The sequence below is a fragment of the Pongo pygmaeus genome, chromosome 9 (assembly GCF_028885625.2).
Source record: "Pongo pygmaeus isolate AG05252 chromosome 9, NHGRI_mPonPyg2-v2.0_pri, whole genome shotgun sequence".
In the NCBI taxonomy this organism is placed as follows: Eukaryota; Metazoa; Chordata; class Mammalia; order Primates; family Hominidae; genus Pongo; species Pongo pygmaeus.
The window spans coordinates 132067402-132092219 of NC_072382.2; the positions used below are offsets into that span (position 1 = coordinate 132067402).

The 24818-nt window shown below is 39.1% G+C and overlaps 1 protein-coding gene across 6 annotated transcripts in view; it reads right to left on the minus strand.

Annotated features, from left to right (window-relative positions):
* Nucleotides 1–24818, minus strand: part of ZBTB44 (zinc finger and BTB domain containing 44) — a 90487-nt gene that overhangs the window by 10712 nt on the left and 54957 nt on the right. For 2 of the 6 annotated variants that reach the window (XM_054440514.2, XM_054440506.2), the window contains exons 3-4: nt 3871–3955; nt 1071–1180 (exon numbers count right to left, since the gene is read on the minus strand). In XM_054440514.2, the coding sequence (XP_054296489.1) occupies nt 1071–1180; nt 3871–3955 (195 nt within the window). Of the gene's footprint in view, nt 1–1070; nt 1235–3870; nt 3956–24818 lie in introns of all 6 variants that reach the window. The other 4 variants (XM_054440513.2, XM_054440504.2, XM_054440505.2 and 1 more) reach the window with 2 other exon arrangements.

A 24818-nucleotide genomic window follows, 5' to 3' on the forward strand; every position in this document is an offset into this window, starting at 1 on the left:
TTCAAAACACAATTTAACTACAGTATGTAGACAGAACCCAAATCCCCATTAACAGCACATATTATTTCATTTCATTAGAGGTTTACATTGAACAGATATGAAAATCATCAGTACCTACTCTCTGTTCCCTATCTCACAGAGAAACGAGAAGAAAGAACGAACAATTTTAACATCTCTGAATGTAATGAGCATGACAGAACCATCATGGGATATAATGGGTTTTTTTGGGCAATATGATGTAATATTGATAGAAATAAATGAGTTATAAAGTGTGTTAATAGTCTCCTCAAATTCATTATCACAGTGTTTTGGGGAAAAAATTTTAAAACCTTTCAAAACACAATCTACAGATTGAACAAAGTCACAGAGAATTGGTGCTAGGACAGGGACTGTAAGAACTATCTACAGAAGGGGAAAGTGAGATAGTAACTCACGCAGCTGAAAACAGCAGCAAAGATCTCTTACTCATCAGAGGTCAGTGTTTTACCCACAAGAATCCTGTTGCCTTCATGCGATTACTGAACTAAAATTTCAAATCCCTTCTATACATTTATCCAAAATCTCTCTTATGTTTAAAAAAAATACAAACTACAAAGCTGACTCATCAGGGCACACAGAGATTTAGGAGTGTAGAATTGAAAGTAAATTAGCAAGAAAATATTACATTTTTAAACACACTTTTATTTGGGAAAAATTTCAAACTTAAAGAGACGTTATAAGAAGAACAGCACAAAGAACACCCATACAGACCCTTTTAACCCTATTTGCTTTACCATCTGTGTTTGTGATTCTCTATCTCACTTCTATGTGCACACCTAATATGTCTTTTTATTTACAAAGTACTCACTCCATATCACCTTATGTTCTTTTAATCAGAATACTCAACATCCATGGCAAACAGCTTTCTGACACTGCATCATTTCAGCAATAAACCTTAGCTAATCTGTTTTCATTTGACTTCCCAGAGTTTTTTTAAAACTCAGAAACCCCTGTTTTCTATTTTAACTGGGACTGCAAAATAAAATGTTTTAGAGCGTTCACTTATGCAACAACAGGGAAAGTGACATTACCTGAGTGGATGAGCATGTGCTGCTTTAGGTTCTGAATACGGGTGAATCGCACCCCGCAGGTTGGACACTGAAAAGGTCTGTCGGGACCATTTGGACTTGGTCGTTCTGTACTGCTGGTGGAAGGAGCAATGTAGAGTTGGTAGGGATACTGAACATTTTCCAATCTAAAAAAAACAGACCAAAGAAGGCAACCAGGCTCTGATTTTTAAACTGAATAAACACTGCTATAGGTCAATTTTAAATGAAAAAAGATAAGACATTTAAAGACTCTTTGAAACAGTTTAACTGTTAGATTTCAAGTTTTACTTTAACAATATGAAAAACCATGTCCAGAATGCCTGTTTTTGTTTTTTTTTTTAATTTTTTTTAATTTTTTGAGACGGAGTCTCACTGTGATGCCCAGGCTGGAGTGCAGTGGCATGATCTCGGCTCACTGAAACCTCCGCTCCCGGGTTCAAGTGATTCTCCTGCCTCAGTCTCCCGAGTAGTTGGGACTACAGGTGCCCGCCACCAAGCCCAGCTAATTTTTGTATTTTAGTAGAGACGGGGTCTCACCATATTGATCAGGCTGGTCTCGAACTCCTGACCTCAGGTGATCCACCTGCCTTGGCCTCCCAAAGTGCTGGGATTACGGGCATGAGCCACTGTGCCCAGCCCAGAATGACATACAACCACAGAACATATCATCAGCTACTTTACCTTTAATGTCCTTAATCTTGCCAATCCTTTCCTTCTAACCCACTTCTTAAATTTAGGCCTTCATTAATACAAGCCTGAATTAATAACTCTCTCCATTTAGCTCCACACTCCTCTAATCCATCCCTCTCACTGCATCATAGTGATCTGATCAAATCAGTCCCCTGTCTAAAATTCTGCAATAGCTATTTTCTTCAGAATAAATTCAAACCCCTTTGCAAGGCATACAAGATTCCTCATGATCTGAGCTCTCTGTACCTTTCTAGCCTCATTTTTTGTCACACTCCCCAAACATACCCTATACCAAATGCCTACTCATTTTACAAAATGTAGCTAGGTAGTCACATGCTCCTCCTGGAAGCCTTCTTTGATTTATCAGTGGTTTAGATAGGCATCCTCCTATGCAGGGCAACAGAGCTCCGCAGATCACTTATGATAATCTGTTTGTCTATCTTCAATCCTTATCCTTCCTCCAAAATTGACTGAGCTCCTTGAGGGAAAGGGCTGTACGATCTCATCTCTCTGTTACTGCCATGCAGCCCGGTATCTAACACACAACACACAACCCGATTAATACTTGAAATCAAGGAGTCTAGGCACACTGCTGTTTGTTCATGCTTTCATTAATCCACAAATGATTCCGGCTGATAACCTCCCCTACCAGGTTTAGCTATTCAAGAAAAATAAACCTAATTTGAGTCCCTTAAATCCTTCAAGTTTTCAACAAATACAGTTTTTAAGATTGTCCTGGACCTTCTCTGAGGAAGAATGCAATCATTCAGTGGAGTCTACATTCAGTGGGAGAGACACAGATAATAAATAATCAAGGAACTTATCAGAGCAGACAATTAAATTAGAAGGATCTAATAGTGATTGGGTGCTGCTTGAGACTGGTGGGCAGGAAAAGCCTCCTTGAGAACTGATACCAAGACAGTGATCTGAAGGTCATGAATCTGGAGCCAACACTGTAAAAACTGAGAGAGAAAGCTTTTCAGGCAAAGGCCCTAAAGTGACAGAATGGCCCAAAGCAGGAACAAACATGGAGTACTCCAGGAACAGTGAAAGAAGATCTATGAGGCTAGAATGTAGTGTAAGAGGGAGAATGGTCTGAAAGGAGTTAGGCAGAAGTCACATCGTGTAGGGCTTTAGAAGGCATAGCAAGGCCTATAGATTTTAGGTATGAATAAAGAATGTTAAGAATCTATAGCTTAAAACAGTGACATAGTCTGACTTAATTTAAAAAGATGATTTTCGCTGCTACATGGAAAATGGATTAGAATTGGGGAAGAATGCAATCAGAGGCTACTTTGAAGGCTATTGCAGTAGTCAAGGCAAAAGATGATGGTGACTTAGAGTAGGGTGGCTACAGTACAGATTAGAAAAGTAGACAGGGATATATTTTATAGGCAGAGTTGACAGGACTTAAGGATTAACTACGAGGGAGATGAAGAGTGGTAAGGAAAAAAGATTAAGAATAATCCTCAGAGATTTTGCTTGAGAAATTAGGGGATAATGATGATGCTTACTGAAATGGGAGAAAGGGTGGAGAAGCAGGATTTAGACAAGGAGTTAGAAATCAAGAGATCTGTCTTGACCTTGTTAAATGTGCAATGCCCTTTACACATTTATGTGGAAATATCAAGCAGGGAGGGAGTTATGGGTATACAGATCAGACTTTGGCAGATGTTTTTCACAGCAGTCCATACAGCACACGTTCTGACTTTGCACACCGTACAGTCTGTTTCAACCACTCAACTCTGCCATCCACAAACAGTATGTCAGCAAATGAGCGTGGTTGTGTTCCAATAATACTTGATTTACAAATAAAGGTGGTAGGCTGGAATTGGCCTGTGGTTCATAGTTTGCCAACACTTGATAGATACGATTTAAAGCAATGGGACTAGGTAGTTTTGGAAATGCTGGGAAAAAAAAAAAGCCTTGTATAGGTGCTCTAATTTATAATGTGATGATGCTACTTCATTACTTTGAAAAGTATACTGAAGTGAGGTTGTAATAAACTTCTACAACTCTGAGATGAAATGCTTGAATTTGGAGTTGTAAACACAACCCTTACGAGGTAACGAAATGCTATATTAGTACTGACCGATCATCATCATCCGGAGGAGCATTAGTGCTAGACGTGCTTTGAAGTGTAGGCAACCCCTCAGAAACGCCTTCATCTACTGAGCCTGTGAATAAGAGAAAGAGGACAACTGTAATCCTTTGGTGTGAATAAGCCAAGATTGTAACTGAAAGCTATATTATATCTAAGCCTCTGACATATATTATCTAGTGTTCATATCCTGAATTATTAATCCAAAGTAGTGTTCTACATTTTTTTTTTTTTTGAGACTGAGTCTCGCTCTGTCGCCCAGGCTGGAGTGCGGTGGCGCGATGTTGGCTCACTGCAAGCTCCGCCTCCCGGGTTCACGCCATTCTCCTGCCTCAGCCTCCCGAGTAGCTGGGACTTACAGGCGCCTGCCACCACGCCCAGCTCATTTTTTGTATTTTAGTAGGGATGGGGTTTCACCGTGTTAGCCAGGATGGTCTCGATCTCCTGACCTTGTGATCCACCTGCCTCGGCCTCCCAAAGTGCTGGGATTACAGGTGTGAGCCACCGCACCCGGCCGTGTTCTATATTTTTAAATGTTTGTGATTAAAAAAAAAGTCACATGTAAGATAATAGTCTTATATTACTATTTAAGTTCTTTTAGAACTATTTCTTTGACACATTTCAGAAAGCAAGCAGGGCAATTCAAAAGCGAACAAAAATCCACATAAAACTGAATAATTAACCATTTAAGGAAAACACTGAAATTTTTATTTTTTAAAACTTATTGAAGACATACACAACTTGTTGTACAACTTTTATACAGAATTTAACAGATAAAGTGAACACCCGGGCAACCTTCACACACGAGCCACACGAAAGCACTGCCAGCATCCTGGAAGTCCCCATTCAGCCTTCCCTGATCATAAACCCCTCCCTTCTCCAAAAGCTTCTTATGGTTATCATTTTCCTCCTCCCATTCTCTCACTTTTAAAAGTAACTTTATCTTGAATACAAGTATCCATAAAGTAGGTATTCGTTCTTGCTGAACACAGCTTTGGCTGGACTAGGGCTGCTTCTGCCCTACAGTGGCAGAGTTTAGTAGCTTTTGGTTGTGACAGAGACCATGTGGCAGTTATGTCTAAAACAGTTATCATTTTGCCTTTAAAGGAAAGTTTGCCAAGGCTTGCCATAAACAATACTTTTTAGTGTTGTCTGGCTGTTTTATATAAATCGGGTCATACATGTATTCTTTTGTCTTGCTTCTTTCCTCCAACATTGTGGACTCATCGTTTTTACGTGTAACCAAAGTTTATTTTCATTGTTTATAATATTCATCATTATCCATTTTACTCTTGATGAACAGTTTTTTGGCTATTAAGAACAATGCTGCTATGAATATCCTTAATGCACATGAGCATGCTTTTCTCCATGGTAAAGACTTAGGAATGGAGGTGGTATATGTGTAGGAATGGAATTGCTAGGTCACTGAACACATTTATCTTCAACCTTATTAGAAAATACTAAACTCTTTCCAGAGTGACTGTACTAAATTCACATCACTGCTAGTGTATCAGAGTTGTGCTGCTCCATATCCTTACCTCCTTACCAACATTTGGTGTTGCTGGATTTTTAAGTTATTACCACTGGTTTTTAAAATTATTACCAACCTGGTGTATGTGTTACAATATTTCACGGTGGTTTGAATTGCATTTCCCTTATTACTACTGAGGTGAATCTAGTGTCACATATTTACGGAATCTCCCTTGCTCCCTCTTTTGTGAAATGCCCGAGTTGTCTGCCTTTTTAGCGTAAGAGTTCTTTTCACCATCTGTATACAAGCCCTTGGTCAGCGACACACACTACAAATACCTTTCCCACCCCATGGCTTTTTTTACCTTTCTATGGCTTCTTCTGATGACCAAAGTTTAACATTTTAATTTAATTCATCTTTTTCTCATTGTTACGGCTTTTTGGTCTTGTTTTTAAAAAATCTTTCCCTGTCTGAAATTATCTTATGGAAAGGATCATGTTTTGCCTTATGCTTTGTTTTTTCTTTAAGCCATTGGAGTTGACTTTGTGACCAAACGTCATGAAAGGTCTGCAGTGCCTCCTCTGTCGTATGTCATGTACAAATACATAGGTCTGTTTTCGGGTTTTCTGTTAGTTCCATCTGCTTATTTGTCCTTGTATTAATGCCAATCTTTAGTTACTGTAGCTTTATAATAAATCTTGCTATCAAGTAGAGAAAGTTCTCTGCCCCTGTTCATTTGCTTTCTGAACATTCTGGCTATTTTTTGCCTTCTGCATTCCTGTATACATTTGAGAATCAGCTTGTTGAATACAAGTGGAAATAAATATTCCACTTCTCCCCTTCTATTTGTTTAGAAGTTACACAATATTTTCCTATTTCTTTTTATTGGTTGCCTTACAAATTAGAGATATACTTTGTTTACCAAAGTCGAAAGTTAAAACTTTTACTTCCTTCTGGATAACATAAAGATCCTAGAAGCTTTAACTCCATTTCCCACCACTTCCATCCTGCCATTTACAAATTGTCTGATATTTCACTTCTTTGTTCTGATTAAGTCCCACAGACATTATCATATATACATGTTCTCATATTTACCTCTTCCTCTGCTGTTCATTCTTGCAAATGAAACCTCCCATCTATGCTCACTTCACTTCTGCCAAAAGTCCATTCTTTGTAACTTTTTTGGCAATGATTTGCTGATGATCAATTCTTTTTGTTTGAAAACATTTCATTTATATATTTTCAAATATAAATATTTCATTTATATATTTTTCAAATATAATTCATTCTTGAAAGATACTTTTACCCTGTGTAGAAATGTAGACTGGGAGTTATTTTCTTTCAGCACACTGAGGATATCATCCCACTGGTTTCTGGTGGTGTTAAAAAGTCATATTCTTTTGAAGAATATGACATTTTTTTTTTTTCCCTGAATTTTCTCTACGATGTATCTAGGTCTGTGTTTCTTTTTACTATTCCTGTTTGGGACTGGTGTCTTTCATCAAATCTGGAAAATTCTCAGCCAACCTCTCTTCTCTGTTTAAAGCTCCCATCAAACCTACATTTGTTGTCTTCCACACCCTTCTCCTCTTTGCTACTGCAGTTTCCACCACTGTGTCTCTCTCTGTGTAGCACTGAAGTAATTTCTTCTAGTTAATCTTTTAATTTCCTAATTCTCTCTTCTGTTGAGTGCGATGTGCTGCCAAAATGTTCACGGAGATTTTAATTTTGATTATCATTTTTCTCTAAAAGTCCCATTTGGTACTCCTTAAATCTGCTATGTCACTTTTTATAGTTTACTGTTCTCTGCAATTATTGTTCATGTTTATTTTGTTAAATACAGTAAGCATATTTACTTTATATCTGTGCTTGAAAACTACGCCAAGTGGCAATGCCAGTATATTTCTGCTGCATTTAAAAAACACATTTTTTTTTCCTGTTGGTTCTCTCTCTGCCTTGTTTTCTTGAGTGCTCTGGTAATTTTTCGACTGGTTATTGCCCTTGAAAATTATTTGTAGGTAATTGAGTTGCTGAGGTCAGGATACATAATGCCCTTTTCCAGAGACGTTTTATGTTTGCTTCTGCTAGGTTCCTGGGCAGCATTATCTATATGAGATTCACTGTTTGAGATTCCTTGGCCTACCCACTCAAAGTCTGTGTTGTACCAATCTGTACGTGGTCTAGCAGTAACTTCTCAGGGATGTGTTTTCCTCTCTTTTTCCTTTTCTAGTCTGCTCACTGCCAAGGCAGGTTTTTCTACAGTCCCCTGGAGTATGGAGGACAGGGAGCAGGTTTAGTTCTGACAGTACAATCCCAAAGGACAATGCACATGAGCATGCTTTTCTCCACAGTATATACTTAGGAATGGAAGTGGTATATATGTAGGAATGGAGCTGCTAGGTCACTGAATACATTTATCTTCAACCTTATCAGAAAATACTAAATTCTTTTCCAAAATGATTGTACTAAATTTACATCACTGCTAGCAGTATATCAGAGTTGTCTTGCTCCATATCCTTACCAACACTTGGTATTGCTGGATTTTTAAATTATTACCAATCAGGTATGTGTTACAATACACACATTAAGCAGGGAGCAGGTTTAGTTCTAATGTAAACCTGCTCCCTGCTTAATGTGTGGGGCAACTTTTCTAAGACTTTACAACTTTTACACACTCTGAGCTTTCAGTTTCATTTCTCCTGCTCTTTGAGTTGATCAACCAAAGCCCATTTGTGTTTTGGCAAATGTCTTAAAGGCAAAACTGATTTTAGTGCTGTGATGATCTACTTACCTCCCTGGGCCAGGCTTTCTCCCCTAATTTAACCTTGCAGTTCCTTGGCCATCTTTTCAGCTTTTCAAACAGTTTAAAAGTGAATTTTTAAAAACTTAAAATTTGTTGTTTGTTGTGGGACAGTAGACTCAAACAACCTAGCTTATTCTCATTAGGTAACGAACTCTGCCAGTTTATTTACTGAACACAAACTAGCTGTGTTGCACCAAATGAACAAATCTGAGCCTCTGAGAATTTTGGTCTTTTAACAGCAAACAAGCTTTTGCTTATAATATTTTAATGAAAATGAAAATGTGGCTGGGCGCAGTGGTTCATGCCTGTAATCCCAGCACTTTGGGAGGCCGACGCAGGTGGATCACCTGAGGTCAGGAGTTCGAGACCAGCCTGACCAACAGGGAGAAACCCCGTCTCTACTAAAAATACAAAATTAGCTGGGTGTGGTGGCGCATGCCTGTAATCCCAGCTACTCGGGAGACCGAGGCAGGAGAATCACTTGAACCTGGGAGGCGGCGGTTGCAGTGAGCTGAGACCGTGCCATTGCACTCCAGCCTGGGCAATGAGAGAAACTCCGTCTCAAAAAAAAAAAAAAGAAAATGTACTAACTGTAACAGTTTGTACACCACTATATACGTGTGAACATTTAATAAGTATCATCTGCTAATGATCATACGGGATGAAATTTCCTTCTGATGAAAATTTGGAATCTAATACTTAAGTTTCCCTCTTTGGAACACTTGAATTGCTGTCATTAGGAAACAGGTACATTATCCACTTAAGTAAAAAGTGTTTTAAAAAACTAAATTTTAAGGCATCCAAACTTTATTTAATCACTTGTACTGGAAAACTTGTGACAGGATTACATTTTGCCTTGACTTCTTAAATGAAGGATACCAAATATAACTTATTTTTTGTTTCTTGATGACTCACCACAATAATAAAGAACACTCATTATTATACAGTGTTCTAATACTTGCATATATTCTGAGGCTTTTGAAAATAGGCAGGACTGTGTGTGTTTACATTCATTCCCAATTGCACCCCCATTCTTTCTGGTCTTCCCATTCCATCCCTTCTGGTATGTGTGTAGCATTTCTGTGTGTGTCTTCTCTTTTTCTTTCTCTTACTATCAAACGGCATTTCTGCTTTTCCCCTATGTCTACTTATGCAAGTTATTCCTGGGTTCTTCTGACTCGTTTTTAATCCAGATGTAGGATAGAGAACCAGATAATGCTGCATTTTAAGAAAGAATTGTTTACTTGTCAGTATCTTCCCATTCTCAGTTTTTTCCTTAAAGAAAAGAGAAATAAACATTAACTTTTCAATCAGTCCTGGGATAAAAAACTGGAAAAACGCCAGTATTTAGACTTGGTCCCATGGACATAAAGATCTATTTTACGGTATTCTGAACTTATTCAGAGCACAGACAATATTAAAGCTTATAGGCAAAGGCTTGCCAAAAAAGTGCCTGGAGTTGTGATAAGGGTAGGCCAAGAAGACTGACATTTGCTTCTCACTATCAGGCAGGCCATATTCTTTCTAGGAGGGAGTGGACTCTTGGTGAGGTGAGAATAAAAACCACACTGTCTGGGACTGATTCTAGTACCGCCAAAGGTTTGTTTAAAAAGCTGGTTGAAAAGAACTAAAATTCAGTACAAGATACATCTAGCAGATGGTCCTTCTTAAAACAAATCCATCTCTACACTCTAAAATGTCTAGATCCCCTAATTCAATGGATAGTGAGCATGCAAAGCAAAGCAAAACCATTTTCCCTCACCCGTGGCTACTGAATGCACCAAAAGCTAAAAACGAAAGCCACTCCAAGCTAAAATGAGTTAAAACAGACTTTTGGAATTCTATGTATACTGTGGAGGTAAACACATAGTGTTATTATATCACTTATGCAACTATCAGCAAAAAATAAATTGCAACTGTTTTTCTTGAAATGATGATTTTTGCAAATAACACAAGTAATCATATGAATTGGAATTTCAGTTAAACTGATTTAACAGCAGAATACATACACATATATATACACATACACACACATATATATGCGCAATATTACTTTCCTGAGGTGACAGTGATGTTTCTTAAATTATTAAAATGAAGTTTCCTTTCTACCCTATAGGGATTCTGTTCTCAGTGGTAGTGAGGCTAAGAATTCTGGTCAGACACTTTTCACCTTGTGAAACAGTAAAACTGATTCATAGAGACAATCAGCTTTATATGGTTCAGGGCTAGCTTATCAAGACAGAGTCGACTCTCCCCCCAATTAGAAGTGCTGTATAATAGCTTCTGTCGCATCAAACTCAAGTTGCTGCTGCCACTGTTCAGGTATTCAAGATACTTACAAAGATTCCTCTGGAACTGAAAAGCAATTACGGTGGTCATCTCCTACTGAGTATTTACCATGTGCCAGGCATTGTTCTAAAAGGTTTTCAATATAAGATCTCACTTTATACTTGAAAAAGGGAAACATCTTCCAACATTCAGAAACAGTCTTGGCACTCATTTAGGGGTGGGGCCTGGTCCTTACAGCCACAGTATTCTCCTGGGGAACATAAACAGTCTCACGAAACAACGTAAGATCAAGTCACTCTGTGACCCTTACTTAAAGCGAGACTAAAAAACACTTTTATTTGTGCAATCAGAAACATACCAGTCATCCCCATCTCTCGCCGGCTAATGAGCCACTACTGCTATAGATTCACTTTAGTCTGCATTCCTAGATAGTATTTATTAAGATATTCAATAACAGAATTCTCTCTCCTTTCTGACATCACCAGTCCTGAGCAAACCTCACTTCCTTGAACCCTCCCTAACAGAGAGTAAGCATCCCTGAAATCACCCAACACAAGGCCAAATCCTGCGCTAAGGCCTTTTTAACACTTTCTTACTGAGAACCAACCCTAAAAACCCCATGGTGTATAATCTCCCTTGTTGTAAACGAGCAACAAACTCAACCTGTTCAATCATAGGTGGTCTTTGGCTACAGGGCCCTGGCAGAAATAAAGATCCACTGAGATTCAGCTAAATTCCTTGTTGCTTTTGTCCTGGGATCCTGGATGAGATGGCAGATATAAAATCCCTTTTGAGGTGCCACCTGCCCTTGGCTGGGATGTAAGTTCATGCTGAATTAAGCTCAAATAGTTCAATGAAGCCCTTCGCTGTCAGGTTTGTTTTGTTTTCCTAGAAACAGTCTTTTGAAAATATTTTGGTTATTCAGATTGTGTTGCTCCTTGGTGAAATTGTTTTCTAGACTAACACCTGCTCTGAAGATCATCTGCCTGCCTGCCTACTGTGTTAACGGTCTACAAGAGAAATAAACTATAATGAGAGGATGAACATAGCTTGGATTAGTTCATCTGAACTGGCCCTGGAGGCCAAGTTCAGATCTCTGACTGGCAAAACCATTTCAAAACTTTACAAGGTATAACACAAATGAACTGTGAAAACATTATGGTAAAAACATAAGCCAGTGAGAAAAAAAACCCACGTATTTCATGATCCCACTGATATAAAATATCCAGAATAGGCAACTATTAATATTTACAGTGGTTTGCCTAGGAGTGGGGATGGGGTTAGAAGGACTAGGGAGTTATCTTTTTAAGTAACAAGGCCCAACCTAAAACCAGCAGTCTTTTTTCTCCTTTAAATTTGTTGTATTTATTGCTTTTATTTGCTGCAAGTTGATACTGAATTTTACAACCTTTCCATGGGCAAGTGGCAACAAGGGGAACTTAAAACAGCAGGTAAAATCCTATCTGAACTAATTTCATGGATAATCAAATTATTATTTTGGAAATTTGAAAATAATATACTAAACATTATATTTTCCATACCTAGAAAGACAAAATACCTCTCAGAGATGTTCTTTAACAAATTAGTAAGTAAAATTAAATACACTTATGGAACTTATAGGGGAAAAAGTACCATGCACATCTTCCTTTTCTCCCTCTCAAATTTACTGACTGCCTTCAATACCGCAAAGAATTTACTTTTTTCTGTATGGCTTTGTTTTAGTATGTAAGTTTGGAATTAAGATTGGTTTGTTGAGAGTGATCAGTACATTTGCCATGAAGGCAAGGAAAAAAAATCATATTGGAGTCAGGCATGGTGGCTCACGGCTGTAATCTCAGCACTTTGGGAGGCTGAGGCAGGCGTTCACTTGAGGTCAGGAGTTCGAGACCAGCCTGGCCAACATGGTGAAATCCTGTCTCCACTAAAAATACAAAAATTAGCCAGGTGTGGTGGCAGGCACCTGTAATCCCAGCTACTTGGGAGGCTGAGGCAGGACAATTACTTGAACTCAGGAGGCAGAAGTTGCAGTGAGCTGACATCACACCACAGCACTCCAGCCTGAGCAACAGGGCAAGATACTGGCTCAAAAAACCACAAAAACAAAACAAAAAAACACAAGAAACAAACCACATTAGGATTATCTGATTCAGAGTGGTTGCCATGTCTGCTTTATAGAATCCATTTATAATAATATATAGGTAACAGATTCTACTTATATAACTGAAAGGTTTGTTCTACTTATTAACTCTTGTTAATAACATCATAAAGGGCTGGGTGCAGTGGCTCAGGCCTGTAATCCCAGCATTTTGGGAGGCGGAGGTGGGTGGATCACTTGAGGTCAGGAGTTTGAGACCAACCTGGCTCACATGGTGAAACTCCATCTCTACTAAAAATACAAATATTAGCTGGGTGTGGTGGTGTGTGCCTGCAGTCCCAGCTACTTGGGAGGCTGAGGCAGGAGAATTGCTTGAACCCAGGAGGGAGAGGTTGCAGTGAGCTGAGATCATGCTACTGCATTCCAGCCTGGGTGACAGAGCGAGACTCAGTCTCAAACAAAAACAAAACTATCATAAAGGCAAAACCTGAACTGATTATATATACTTGGGAGTGGTAAAGGATGACTATTTCACATGCCTAACTAAATATCTTAGGAAGATATTTAACAGATATATATATATAACTGATTATATATACTTGGGAGTGGTAAAGGATGACTATTTCACATGCCTAACTAAATATCTTAGATATCTAGATAGATTAATATTTGGGTTCCTACTTTCTTAAATGATTAAAATTATAATTATTCAGTAGGCAGTTCGTTACTCAGAAGGTACCAAGGTGTTTTCAATTACTGACTCTGGTAGTTTAGTAAAAACTTGGTTGGATCAACAAATAGCTATGATTTCTTGAAATTAAATATTTTGTTGGATGTGTGTTCATGTAAATTCTTCACAACTATTTTGACCCCAATTCAGGAATATGAACTTCAGTGGCTGCTGTGGGTGACATTATTTCCCCCAAAAAGACACTACGTCTTGGCTACTGGCAAGATGGCCGAATAGGAACAGCTCCAGTCTGCAGCTCCCAGTGAGACCAACACAGAAGGCAGGTGTCTGCATTTCCAATGAGGTACCCTGTTCATCTCACTGGGACTAGTTAGGCAGTGGGTGCAGCCCACAGAGGGTGAGCAGAAGCAGGGTGGGGTGTTACCTCACCCAGGAGGTGCAAGGAGCCAAGGAAAGCTGTGAGGGACTGTGCTATCTGGCCCAGATACTACGCTTTTCCCACAGTTTTTGCAATCCGCAGACCAGGAGATTCCCTCGTGTGCTACATCACCAGGGCCCTGGGTTTCAAGCACAAAACTGGGCGGCTGTTTGGGCAGACACCAAGCTAGCTCTTCTTTTTTCATACACCAGTGGTGCCTGGAACTACAGTGAGACAGAACCATTCACTCCCCTGCAAAGGGGGCTGAAGCCAGGGAGCCAAGTGGTCTCACTCAGCAGGTCCCACTCCCACCTCGCCCAGCAAGCTAAGAACCACTGGCTTGAAATTCTCACTGCCAGCACAGCAGTCTGAAGTTGACCTGGGACAATCAAGCTTGGTCGGGGGAGGGCCATCTGCCATTACTAAGGCTTGAGTAGCTGGTTTTCCCCTGACAGCGCTAAAAAGGCCTGGAAGTTCCAACTGGGCAGAACTCAACACAGTGTGGCACAGTGGCTGCGGCCAGACTGCCTCTTTAGATTCCTCTTCATTGGGCAGGGCATCTCTGAAAGAAAGACAGCAGCCCCAGTCAGGGGCTTATAGATAAAAATCCCATCTTACTGGGACAGAGCACCTGGGAGAAGGGGCGGCTGTGGTTGCAGCTTCAGTGGACTTAAACGTCCCTGCCTGCGGGTTCTGAAGAGAGCAGCGGATACTGACAAGGAGGGTTCTACCAGCACAGTGCTCGACTTCTGCAAAGGGACAGACTGCCTCCTCAAGTGGGTCCCTGACCCCCATGCCTCCTGACTGGGAAAGACTTCCCAACAGGGGTGACAGACACCTCATACAGGAGAGCTCCGGCTGGCATCAGGCCGGTGCCCCTCTGGGATGAAGCATCCAGAGGAAGGAGCAGGCAGCAATCTTTGCTGTTCTGCAGCCTCCGCTGGTGATACCCAGGCAAATAGGGTCTGGAGTGGACCTCCAACAAACTGCAGCAGACCTTCAAAAGAGGGGCCTGTTAGAAGAAAAACTAACAAACAGAAGGCAATAACATCAACATCAACAAAAAGAACCTCCACACAGACACCCCATCCAAACCCATCCAAAGGTCATCAGCCTCAAAGATCAAAGATAGATAAATCCATGAAGATGAGGAAAAACCAGCACAAAAACGCTGAAAATTCCAAAAACCAGAATGCCTCTTCTCCAAATGATTGCAACTCCTCTCCAGCAAGGGCACAACACTGGACAGAGAATGAATTTGACAAATTGACAGAAGTAGGCTTCAGAAGGTGGGTAATAACAAACTCCTCTGTACTAATGGAGCATGTTCTATCTCACCCAATGCAAGGAAGCTAAGAACCTTGACAAAAGGTTACAGGAACTGCTAACTAGAATAACCAGTTTACAGAAGAACATAAATGACCTGATAGAGCTAAAAAACACAGCACGAGAACTTCACAAAGCATACACAAGTATCAGTAGCTGAATGGACCAAGCGGAAGAAAGATACAGAGAATGAAGATCAACTTACTGAAACGAGGCATGAAGACAGGATTAGAGAAAAAAAGACTGAAAAGGAACAAAGCCTCCAAGAAATATGGGACTATGTGAAAAGACCAAACCTACGATTGACTGAGGTCCCTGAAAGTGACAGGGAGAAATGAACCAAGTTGGAAAACACACTTCAGAATATTATCCAGGACAACTTCCCCAACCTAGCAACATAGGCCAACATTCAAATTCAGGAAATACAGAGAACACCACTAAGATACTCCTCGAGAATAGCAACCCCAAGAGACATAATCATCAGATTCTCCAAGGTTGAAATGAAGGAAAAATGTTAAGGGCAGCCACAGAGAAAGGTCAGGTTACCTACAGAGGGAAGCCATCAGACTAACAGCGGATCTCTCTACAGAGAGTGGGGGCCAATATTCAAATTCTTAAAGAAAAGAATTTTCACCCCAGAATTTCATATCCAGACAAACTACGTTTCATAAGTGAGAAATAAAATCCTTTACAGACAAGCAAATGCTGAGGGATTTTGTAACCACCAGGCTTGCCTTACAAGAGCTCCTGAAGGAAGCACTAAATATGGAAAAGAAAAACTGGTACCAGCCACTGCAAAAACACACCAAAATACAAAGACCAATAACATAAAGAAACTGCATCAACGAATGTGCAAAATAACCAGCTAGCATCATGACGACAGCATCAAATTTGCATATAACAATATTAACCTTAAATGTAAATGGGCTAAATGCCCCAATTAAAAGACACAGACTGGCAAATTGGACAAAGAGTCGAAACCCATTGGTGTGCTGTGTTCAGACCTATCTCATGTGGGTCAAAGACACACACAGACTCAAAATAAAGGGATGGAGGAATATTTACCAAGCAAATGGAAAGAAAAAAAAGAAGCGGGGGCTGCAATCATAGTCTCTGATAAAACAGTCTTTAAACCAACAAAGATCAAAAAAGACAAAGAAGGGCATTATATAATGGCAGACGGATCAATGCAACAAGAAGAGCTAACTATCCTAAATACATATATATGCAATACAGGAGCACCCAGATTCATAAAACAAGTTCTTAGAGACCTACAAAGAGACTTAGACTCCCACACAATAATAGTGGGAGACTTTAACACCCCACTGTCAATATTAGACAGATCAATGAGACAGAAAATTAACAAAGATATTCAGGACTTGAACTCAGCTCTGGACCAAGCAGACCTAATAGATAGCTATAGAACTCTCCACCACAAATCAACAGAATATACATTCTTCTCAGCACCGCATGGCACTTATTCTAAAATAGACCACATAATTGGAAGTAAAACACACCTCAGCAAATGCAAAAGAACAGAAATCGTAACAAACAGCCTCTCAGACCACAGTGCCATCAAATTAGAACTCAGGATTAAGAAACTCATTCTACCAGAGGTACAAAGAGGAGCTGGTACCATTCCTTCTGAAACTATTCCAATCAGTAGAAAAAGAGGGAATCCTCCCTAACTCATTTTATGAGGCCAGCACCATCCTGATACCAAAGCCTGGCAGAGACACAACAAAAAAAGAGAATTTTAGACCAATATCCCTGATGAACATCAATGCAAAAATCCTCAATAAAATACTGGCAAACCGAATCCAGCAGCACATCAAAAAGCTTATCCACCATGATCAAGTGGGCTTCATCCCTGGGATGCAAGGCTGGTTCAACATATGCAAATCAATAAACGTAATCCAGCATATAAACAGAACCAAAGACAAAAAAGACATGATTATCTCAATAGATGCAGAAAAGGCCTTTGACAAAATTCAACAACCCTTCATGCTAAAAACTCTCAATAAATTAAGTATTAATGGGACATATATCAAAATAATAAGACCTATTTATGACAAATCCACAGCCAATATCATACTGAATGGGCAAAAACTGGAAGCATTCCCTTTGAAAACTGACACAAGACAGGGATGCCCTTTCTCACCACTCCTATTCAACACAGTGTTGGAAGTTCTGGCCAGGGCAATCAGGCAGGAGAAAGAAATAAAGGGTATTCAATTAGGAAAAGAGGAAGTCAAATTGTCCCTGTTTGCAGATGACATGATTGTATATTTAGAAAACCCCATCATCTCAGCCCCAAATCTCCTCAAGCTGATAAGCAACTTCAGCAAAGTCTCTGGATACAAAATCAATGTGCAAAAATCACAAGCATTCTTATACACCAATAACAGACAAACAGAGAGCCAAATCATGAGTGAACTCCTATTCACAATTGCTTCAAAGAAAATAAAATACCTAGGAATCCAACTTACAAGGGATGTGAAGGACCTCTTCAAGGAGAACTATAAACCACTGCTCAATGAAATAAAAGACGATACAAACAAATGGAAGAATATTCCATGCTCGTGGATAGGAAGAATCAATATCGTGAAAATGGCCATACTGCCCAAGGTAATTTATAGATTCAATGCCATCCCCATCAAGCTACCAATGACTTTCTTCACAGAATTGGAAAAAACTACTTTAAAGTTCATATGGAACCAAAAAAGAGCCTGCATTGCCAAGTTAATCCTAAGCCAAAAGAATAAAGCTGGAGGCACCACACTACCTGACTTCAAGCTATACCACAAGGCTACAGTAACCACAACAGCATGGTACTGGTACCAAAACAGAGATACAGACCAATGGAACAGAACAGAGCCCTCAGAAATAATATCACACATCTACAACCATCTGATCTTTGACAAATCTGACAAAAACAAGAAATGGGGAAAGGATTCCCTATTTAATAAATGGTGCTGGGAAAACTGGCTAGCCATATGTAGAAAGCTGAAACTGGATCCCTTCCTTACACCTTATACAAAAATTAATTCAAGATGGATTAAAGACTTAAATATTAGACCTAAAACCATAAAAACCCTAGAAGAAAACCTAGGCAATACAATTCAGGACATAGGCATGGGCAAGGACTTCATGTCTAAAACACCAAAAGCAATGGCAACAAAAGCCAAAATTGACAAATGGGATCTAATTAAACTAAAGAGCTTCTGCACAGCAAAAGAAACTACCATCAGAGTGAACAGGCAACCTACAGAATGGGAGAAAATTTTTACAATCTACTCATCTGACAAAGGGCTAATATCCAGAATCTACAAAGAACTCAAACAAATTTACAAGAAAAAAACAAACAACAACAACCCCATCAGAAAGTGGGGGAAGGATATGAACAGACACTTCTCTAAAGATGACATTTATGCAGCCAACAGACACATGAAAAAATGCTCATCATCACTGGCCATCAGAGAAATGCAAATCAAAACCACAATGAGATACCATCTCACACTAGTTAGAATGGTGATCATTAAAAAGTCAGGAAACAACAGGTGCTGGAGAGGATGTGGAGAAATAGGAACACTTTTTACACTGTTGGTGGGACTGTAAACTAGTTCAACCATTGTAGAAGACAGTGTGGTGATTCCTCAGGGATCTAGAACTAGAAATACCATTTGACCCAGCCATCCCATTACTGGGTATATACCCAAAGGATTATAAATCATGCTGCTATAAAGACACTTGCACATGTATGTTTATTGCGGCACTATTCACAATAGCAAAGACTTGGAACCAACCCAAATGTCCATCAATGATAGACAGGATTAAGAAAATGTGGCACATATACAGCATGAAATACTATGCAGCCATAAAAAAGGATGAGTTCATGTCCTTTGCAGGGACATGGATGAAGCTGGAAACCATCATTCTCAGCAAACTATCACAAGGACAAAAAACCAAACACCGCATGTTCTCACTCATAGGTGGGAATTGAACAATGAGAACACTTGGACACAGGAAGGGGAACATCACACACTGGGGCCTGTTGTGGGGCAGGGGGAGGGGGAAGGGATAGCATTAGAAGATATACCTAATGTAAATGACGAGTTAATGGGTGCAGCACACCAACATGACACATGTATACATATGTAACAAACCTGCACGTTGTGCACATGTTCCCTAGAACTTAAAGTATAATAAATAATAATAATAATAATAATAATAATCATAAAAGAAACTCATTCAAAACTGCACAACTACATGGAAACTAAACAACCTGCTCCTGAATGACCACTGGTAAATAACGAAATTAAGGCAGAAATAACGAAGTTCTCTGAAACCAATGAGAACAAAGAGACAAGGTACCAGAATCTCCGGGACATGCTAAAAAGCACAGTTGAGAGGGAAATTTATAGCACTAAATGCTCACATCAGAAAGTGGGAAAGATGTAAAATCTATACCTTAACATTACAATTAAAAGAAGTAGAGAAGCAAGAGCAAACAAATTCAAAAGCTAGCAGAAGACAAGAAATAACTAAGAACAGAGCAGAACCGAAAGAGAGACACGAAAAACCTTTCAAAAAATTAATGAATCCAGGAGCTGGTGTTTCGAAAAGATTAACAAAATAGACTGCTAACCAGATTAATAAAGAAGAAGAGAGAGAATAATCAAATAGACACAATAAAAAATGATAAAAGGGATATCATTACTGATCCCACAGAAATACAAACTACCATCAGGGAATACTATAAACACCTCTTCGCAAATAAACTAGAAAATCTAGATGAAAATTCCTGGACATATACACCCTCCCAAGACTAAACTAGGAAGAAGTTGAATCCCTGAATAGACCAATAACAAATTCTGAAGTTGTGGCAGAACCTCAAAAAAAAAAAAAAAAAAAAAAAAATCAACATCCCTTCATGCTATAAACTCTCCTGAAATAGCCTACCAACCAAAAAAAGCCCAGCACCAGACGGATTCACAGATGAATTCTACCAAAGGTACAAAGAGAAGCTGGTACCATTCCTAACAACAGAAAAAGAGGGACTCCTCCCTAAATCATTTTATGAGGTTAGCAACATCCTGATTCCAAAACCTGGCAGAGGCACAACAACAAAAAAAGAAAATATCAGGCCAATATACCTGATGAACATTGATGTGAAAGTCCTCAATAAAATACTGGCAAACTGAATCCATCAGAATATCAAAAAGCTTATCCACCAGGATCGAGTCGGCTTCATCCCTGGAACGCAAGCCTGGTTCAACATGCAAATCAATAAACGTAATCCATCACATAAAACAGAACCAATGACAAAAACCATGATTATCTCAACAGATGCAGAAAAGGCCTTCAATAAAATTCAACACCCTGGCTGGGCGTGGTGGCTAACGTCTGTAATCCCAGCACTTTGGGATGCTGAGGCGGGCGGATCATGAGGTCAAGAGATCGAGACCATCCTGGCCAACATGGTGAAATCCCATCTCTACTAAAAATACAAAAATTAGCTGGGTGTGGTGGCACGAATCTGTAGTCCCAGCTACTCAGGAGGCTGAGGCAGGAGAATTGCTTGAATGAGCTGAGATCACACCACTGCACTCCAGCCTGGTGACAGAGTGAGACTCCGTCTGAAAAATAAATAAATAAAAATTAAAAATAAAAAAAATTAAACACCCCTTCATGCTAAAAATTCTCAATAAACTAGGTATTGATGGAACATATCTCAAAATATTAAAAGCTATTTATGACAAACCCACAGCCAGTATCATACCGAATGAGTAAAAGCAGAAAGCATTCCCTTTGAAAACCGGCACAAGACAAGGATGCCCTCTCTCACCACCCCTATTCAACACAGTACTGGAAGTTCTGGCCAGAGCAATCAGGCAAGAGAAAGAAAGAGTATTCAAATAGGAAGAGAGGAAGTCAAGGGTATTCAAATAAGACGAGAGAAGGTCAAATTGTCTCTGTTTGCAGATGACATAATTGTATATTTAGAAAACCCCACTGTCTCAGCCCCAAAACTCCTTAAGCTGATAAACAACTTCAGCAAAGTCTCAGGATACAAAATCAATGTGCAAAAATCACAAGTGTTCCTATACACCAGTAACAGACAAGCAGAGAGCCAAATAATGAGTGAACTTCCATTCACAATTGCTACAAAGAAAATAAAATACCCAAAAACACAACTTGCATGTTCAGCACAAGCATCCCAGAACTTAAAGTAAAAAAAAAAAAAAAAAAAAAAGTACGTCTTAATCCTTGCTACCAATGAATGTGACCTTATTTGGAAATAGAGTCTTTGCAGATGTAATCAAGTTAAGATGAGGTCATGCTGGATTAGGGTGGGACCTGAATCCAATGACTGCTGTCCTTTTACGGAGAGAGAGATTTGAAGCCAGTGGCATAACAGAGAGACAGGGAACGTCATGTAAAGACGAATGCATATACCAAAGTACAATATCATATACTGGAGCTGTAAGTCAAAGAACACCAAGGATTGTGGGCAGCTGCCACAGGCTGGAAGACACAAGGAAGGATTCTTCCCTACAATCTTCAAAGAGAGAAAGATCCTTCAAAGGGAGCTAACACCTGTCGTTCAGATTTCTGGCCTCTGACTATGAGAGAATAAATTTTTTTTAAACCATTCAGTTTGTGGTACTTTGTTGCAGCAGCCCAGGGAAACTCACACAGAGGGTAAAAGCACAAGAAACTAACAAAGTTAATATGGTCTTCCCGGTTCACCAATCTTTTGAACAAATCTTTATTACTCACTAGTGGCTTTTCTTCTATCCCTTCCCAAACCTGAATATAGGTATTCCCCACGGTATCCTCTTGTTTTTGGCTCTTCTGTTTTTCCTATTGAGATTGAATTTGCCACTACTAGTAGAAAAGTCCCAAGTTGGGAATCTCACTTATCTTTTCTACTGCTTTTGAAATGACACTGCTTGATCATCATCCAAGCACAATTTACACAGAATTGACCTTGATAATTTACTCTCAAAACTGGATTCCCACCACCTTCCACTGATTTTCATACGGCACTAACTGCATTTAATAGATGCTAAAATGCTATTGATTCATATGATTGCCATTATTCTCTATAGCACTAAGGAAGAAAAAAGCAACTGTAGAAGACTGCCAACTGTAAGACATATCTGGATTCAGAAATAACAAAATATGAAAAATTGTGACTTAGAATCAATGGAATATAATAAAGTGTTACCATTATTTCCTAGTAATCAGAGTACTTTAACTTCTCCTGTTCTTTCAATATACATATTCAGTCTCATCAGGTACTGAGTCTTTCTTTACAAAGTCTTGTAATATCTATTTTCTTTCATGTGGTTTTAAGTCTTCATTCACACCAAGATAAGTGCACTGCAATTGGTCTTTGAGACTGTCTCTGTACAACCAAACTCACTGCATGTCAATAACAGTTTTCCTAAAATATCTGCATGTTTTTGTTTTTATCCCTTTAATGTAGACTCCTTACTACCTACCACTAAGATAAAATCCAAGCTTACTTGGCCTACTTGTGGCAGACATTGCTAGTTGCATACTCAATATCCATTTTGCTCTAATTTTGTTCAAGGCATTTAGGTACCCAACTAATATACATTATCTTCCCAGATTCCCTTGCAGCTAGGAAAGACTATGTGACACAGACTAGCAGAAGTTTTTTAGGGATTTCTGAGAACAAAGGTGCTTTCTTGATACAAAGCATTGCCCCTTTCTAGAATACAAAGGTAAAGATGAAATGAGCATCTTATGGATGAAACCAACAAACTAAAGATGGCAGATTATAAATATACAAGTTGCCTAGGCCACTGATTATATTGCAGATTCACTGTACCACCCCTGGACTTTTATTCCTGAACACTTTGTGATAAAAAATCACAAGCATTCCTGTGCACCAGTAACAGAGAGCCAAATCACAAGTGAACTCCCATTCACAATTGCTACAAAGAGAATAAAATACCTAGGAATATAACTTACAAGGGATGTGAAAGACCTCTTCAAGAACTACAAACCACTGCTCAAGAAAATAAGAGAGGACACAAATAAATGGGAAAACATTCCATGCTCATGGATAGGAAGAATCAATATTGTGAAAATGGCCATACTGCCCAAAGTAATTTATAGATTCAGTGCTATCCCCATCAAGTTACCATTGACTTTCTTCACAGAATTGGAAAAAACTCGTTTAAATTTCACATGGAAATTTAATAAGATACCATCTCACACCAGTTAGAATGGTGATCATTAAAAAGTCTGGAAACAACAGATGCGGTTGAGGATGCGGAGAAATAGGAAATGCTTTTACACTGTTGGTGGGACTGTAAACTAGTTCAACCATTGTGGTAGACAGTGTGGCGATTCCTCAAGAATCTAGAAATAGAAATACCATTCGACCCAGCCATCCCATTACTGGGTATACACCCAAAGGATTATAAATCATTCTACTATAAAGACACATGCACACATATGTTTATTGTGGCACTATGCACAACAGCAAAGACTTGGAACCAACCCAAATCCCCGTCAATAATAGATTGGATAAAGAAAATGTGGCACATGTACACCATGAAATACTATGCAGCCATAAAAAAGAATGAGTTCATGTCCTTTGCAGGGACATGGATGAAGCTGGAAACCATCATTCTCCGCAAACTATCACAAGAACAGAAAACCAAACATCACATGTTCTTACTCATAAGTGGGAGTTGAACAATGAGAACCCATGGACACAGGGAGGGGGACATCACACAGTGGGGCCTGTTGGGGGGTGGGGGGCTAGGGGAGAGACAGCATTAGGATAAATACCTAATGTAGATGAAGGGTTGATGGGTGCAGCAAACCACCATGGCATGTGTATACCTATGTAACAAAACTGAACGTTCTGCACATGTACCCCAGAATTTGAATTTAAAAAAAAGAAAGAAAAAAATACTGCCAGAGAAAACAACCATAAATTATTTTATTTTCAATCTAAAAAGATAAATAAATAAATAAATAATAAAGAAAAAAATAAATAAAACTGCTACAGTTAAGTTACTTTAGAAGGGATTCCGTTACCTGCACTTAAATGCAACCCCTACTTGAAACTAGGATTCGAGGCTCTTCACAGCCTGCGCTCAACCACTCCTTTTATCTTATCTCCCACTATTCCCTACACTTTCAGGCATCTGTACTTATTTACATCATTTTGCACTGAATTCACTGTTTACCAAACACACAATGCTCTTCCATACCTCTGTGTTTGCATATATGCTCTGCGTTTTTATGTTTTCACAGAAATGACATTCCCACACTTGGGTAAACTCTTACTTATTGCGTAAGACCCACTCAAATATACAGTGTAACTTGTTCTTTCCTTTGTTGCAACCATACTACTTTGTTCACACCTCCAGATGAGAGCACTTTTAATAGTTCACTGTAATCATTTACTTACATACCTGCTTCCCCAATTAGATGATTAACCTCTTCATTGCAGGGACTATGTGTTTTTCTTTATGTAACATCAATATTTGCTTGGCACATGGTAAGTTTTCAATACATATTTTAATGAAGAATAAAACACAAACTGGATTTAACTGTTTTTTGTGTATGTGTATCTGCCTTTGTCCCACCAGATATTATTCAATTATTTTTATCTTCCCCAATGTGCAACTTGTAAAAAATAAATGATAGTGCTAATAGCATCTCAAGCAAATCCAGTTATCATGTTTTACTCTTCTTTATATTTCCTATATGACTGAGCACAAAACTTTTTATCTAACAGGAACTTAAAAATGTTTGAATTGACTTTATAGCACCAAGAAAAACACAAAAGGC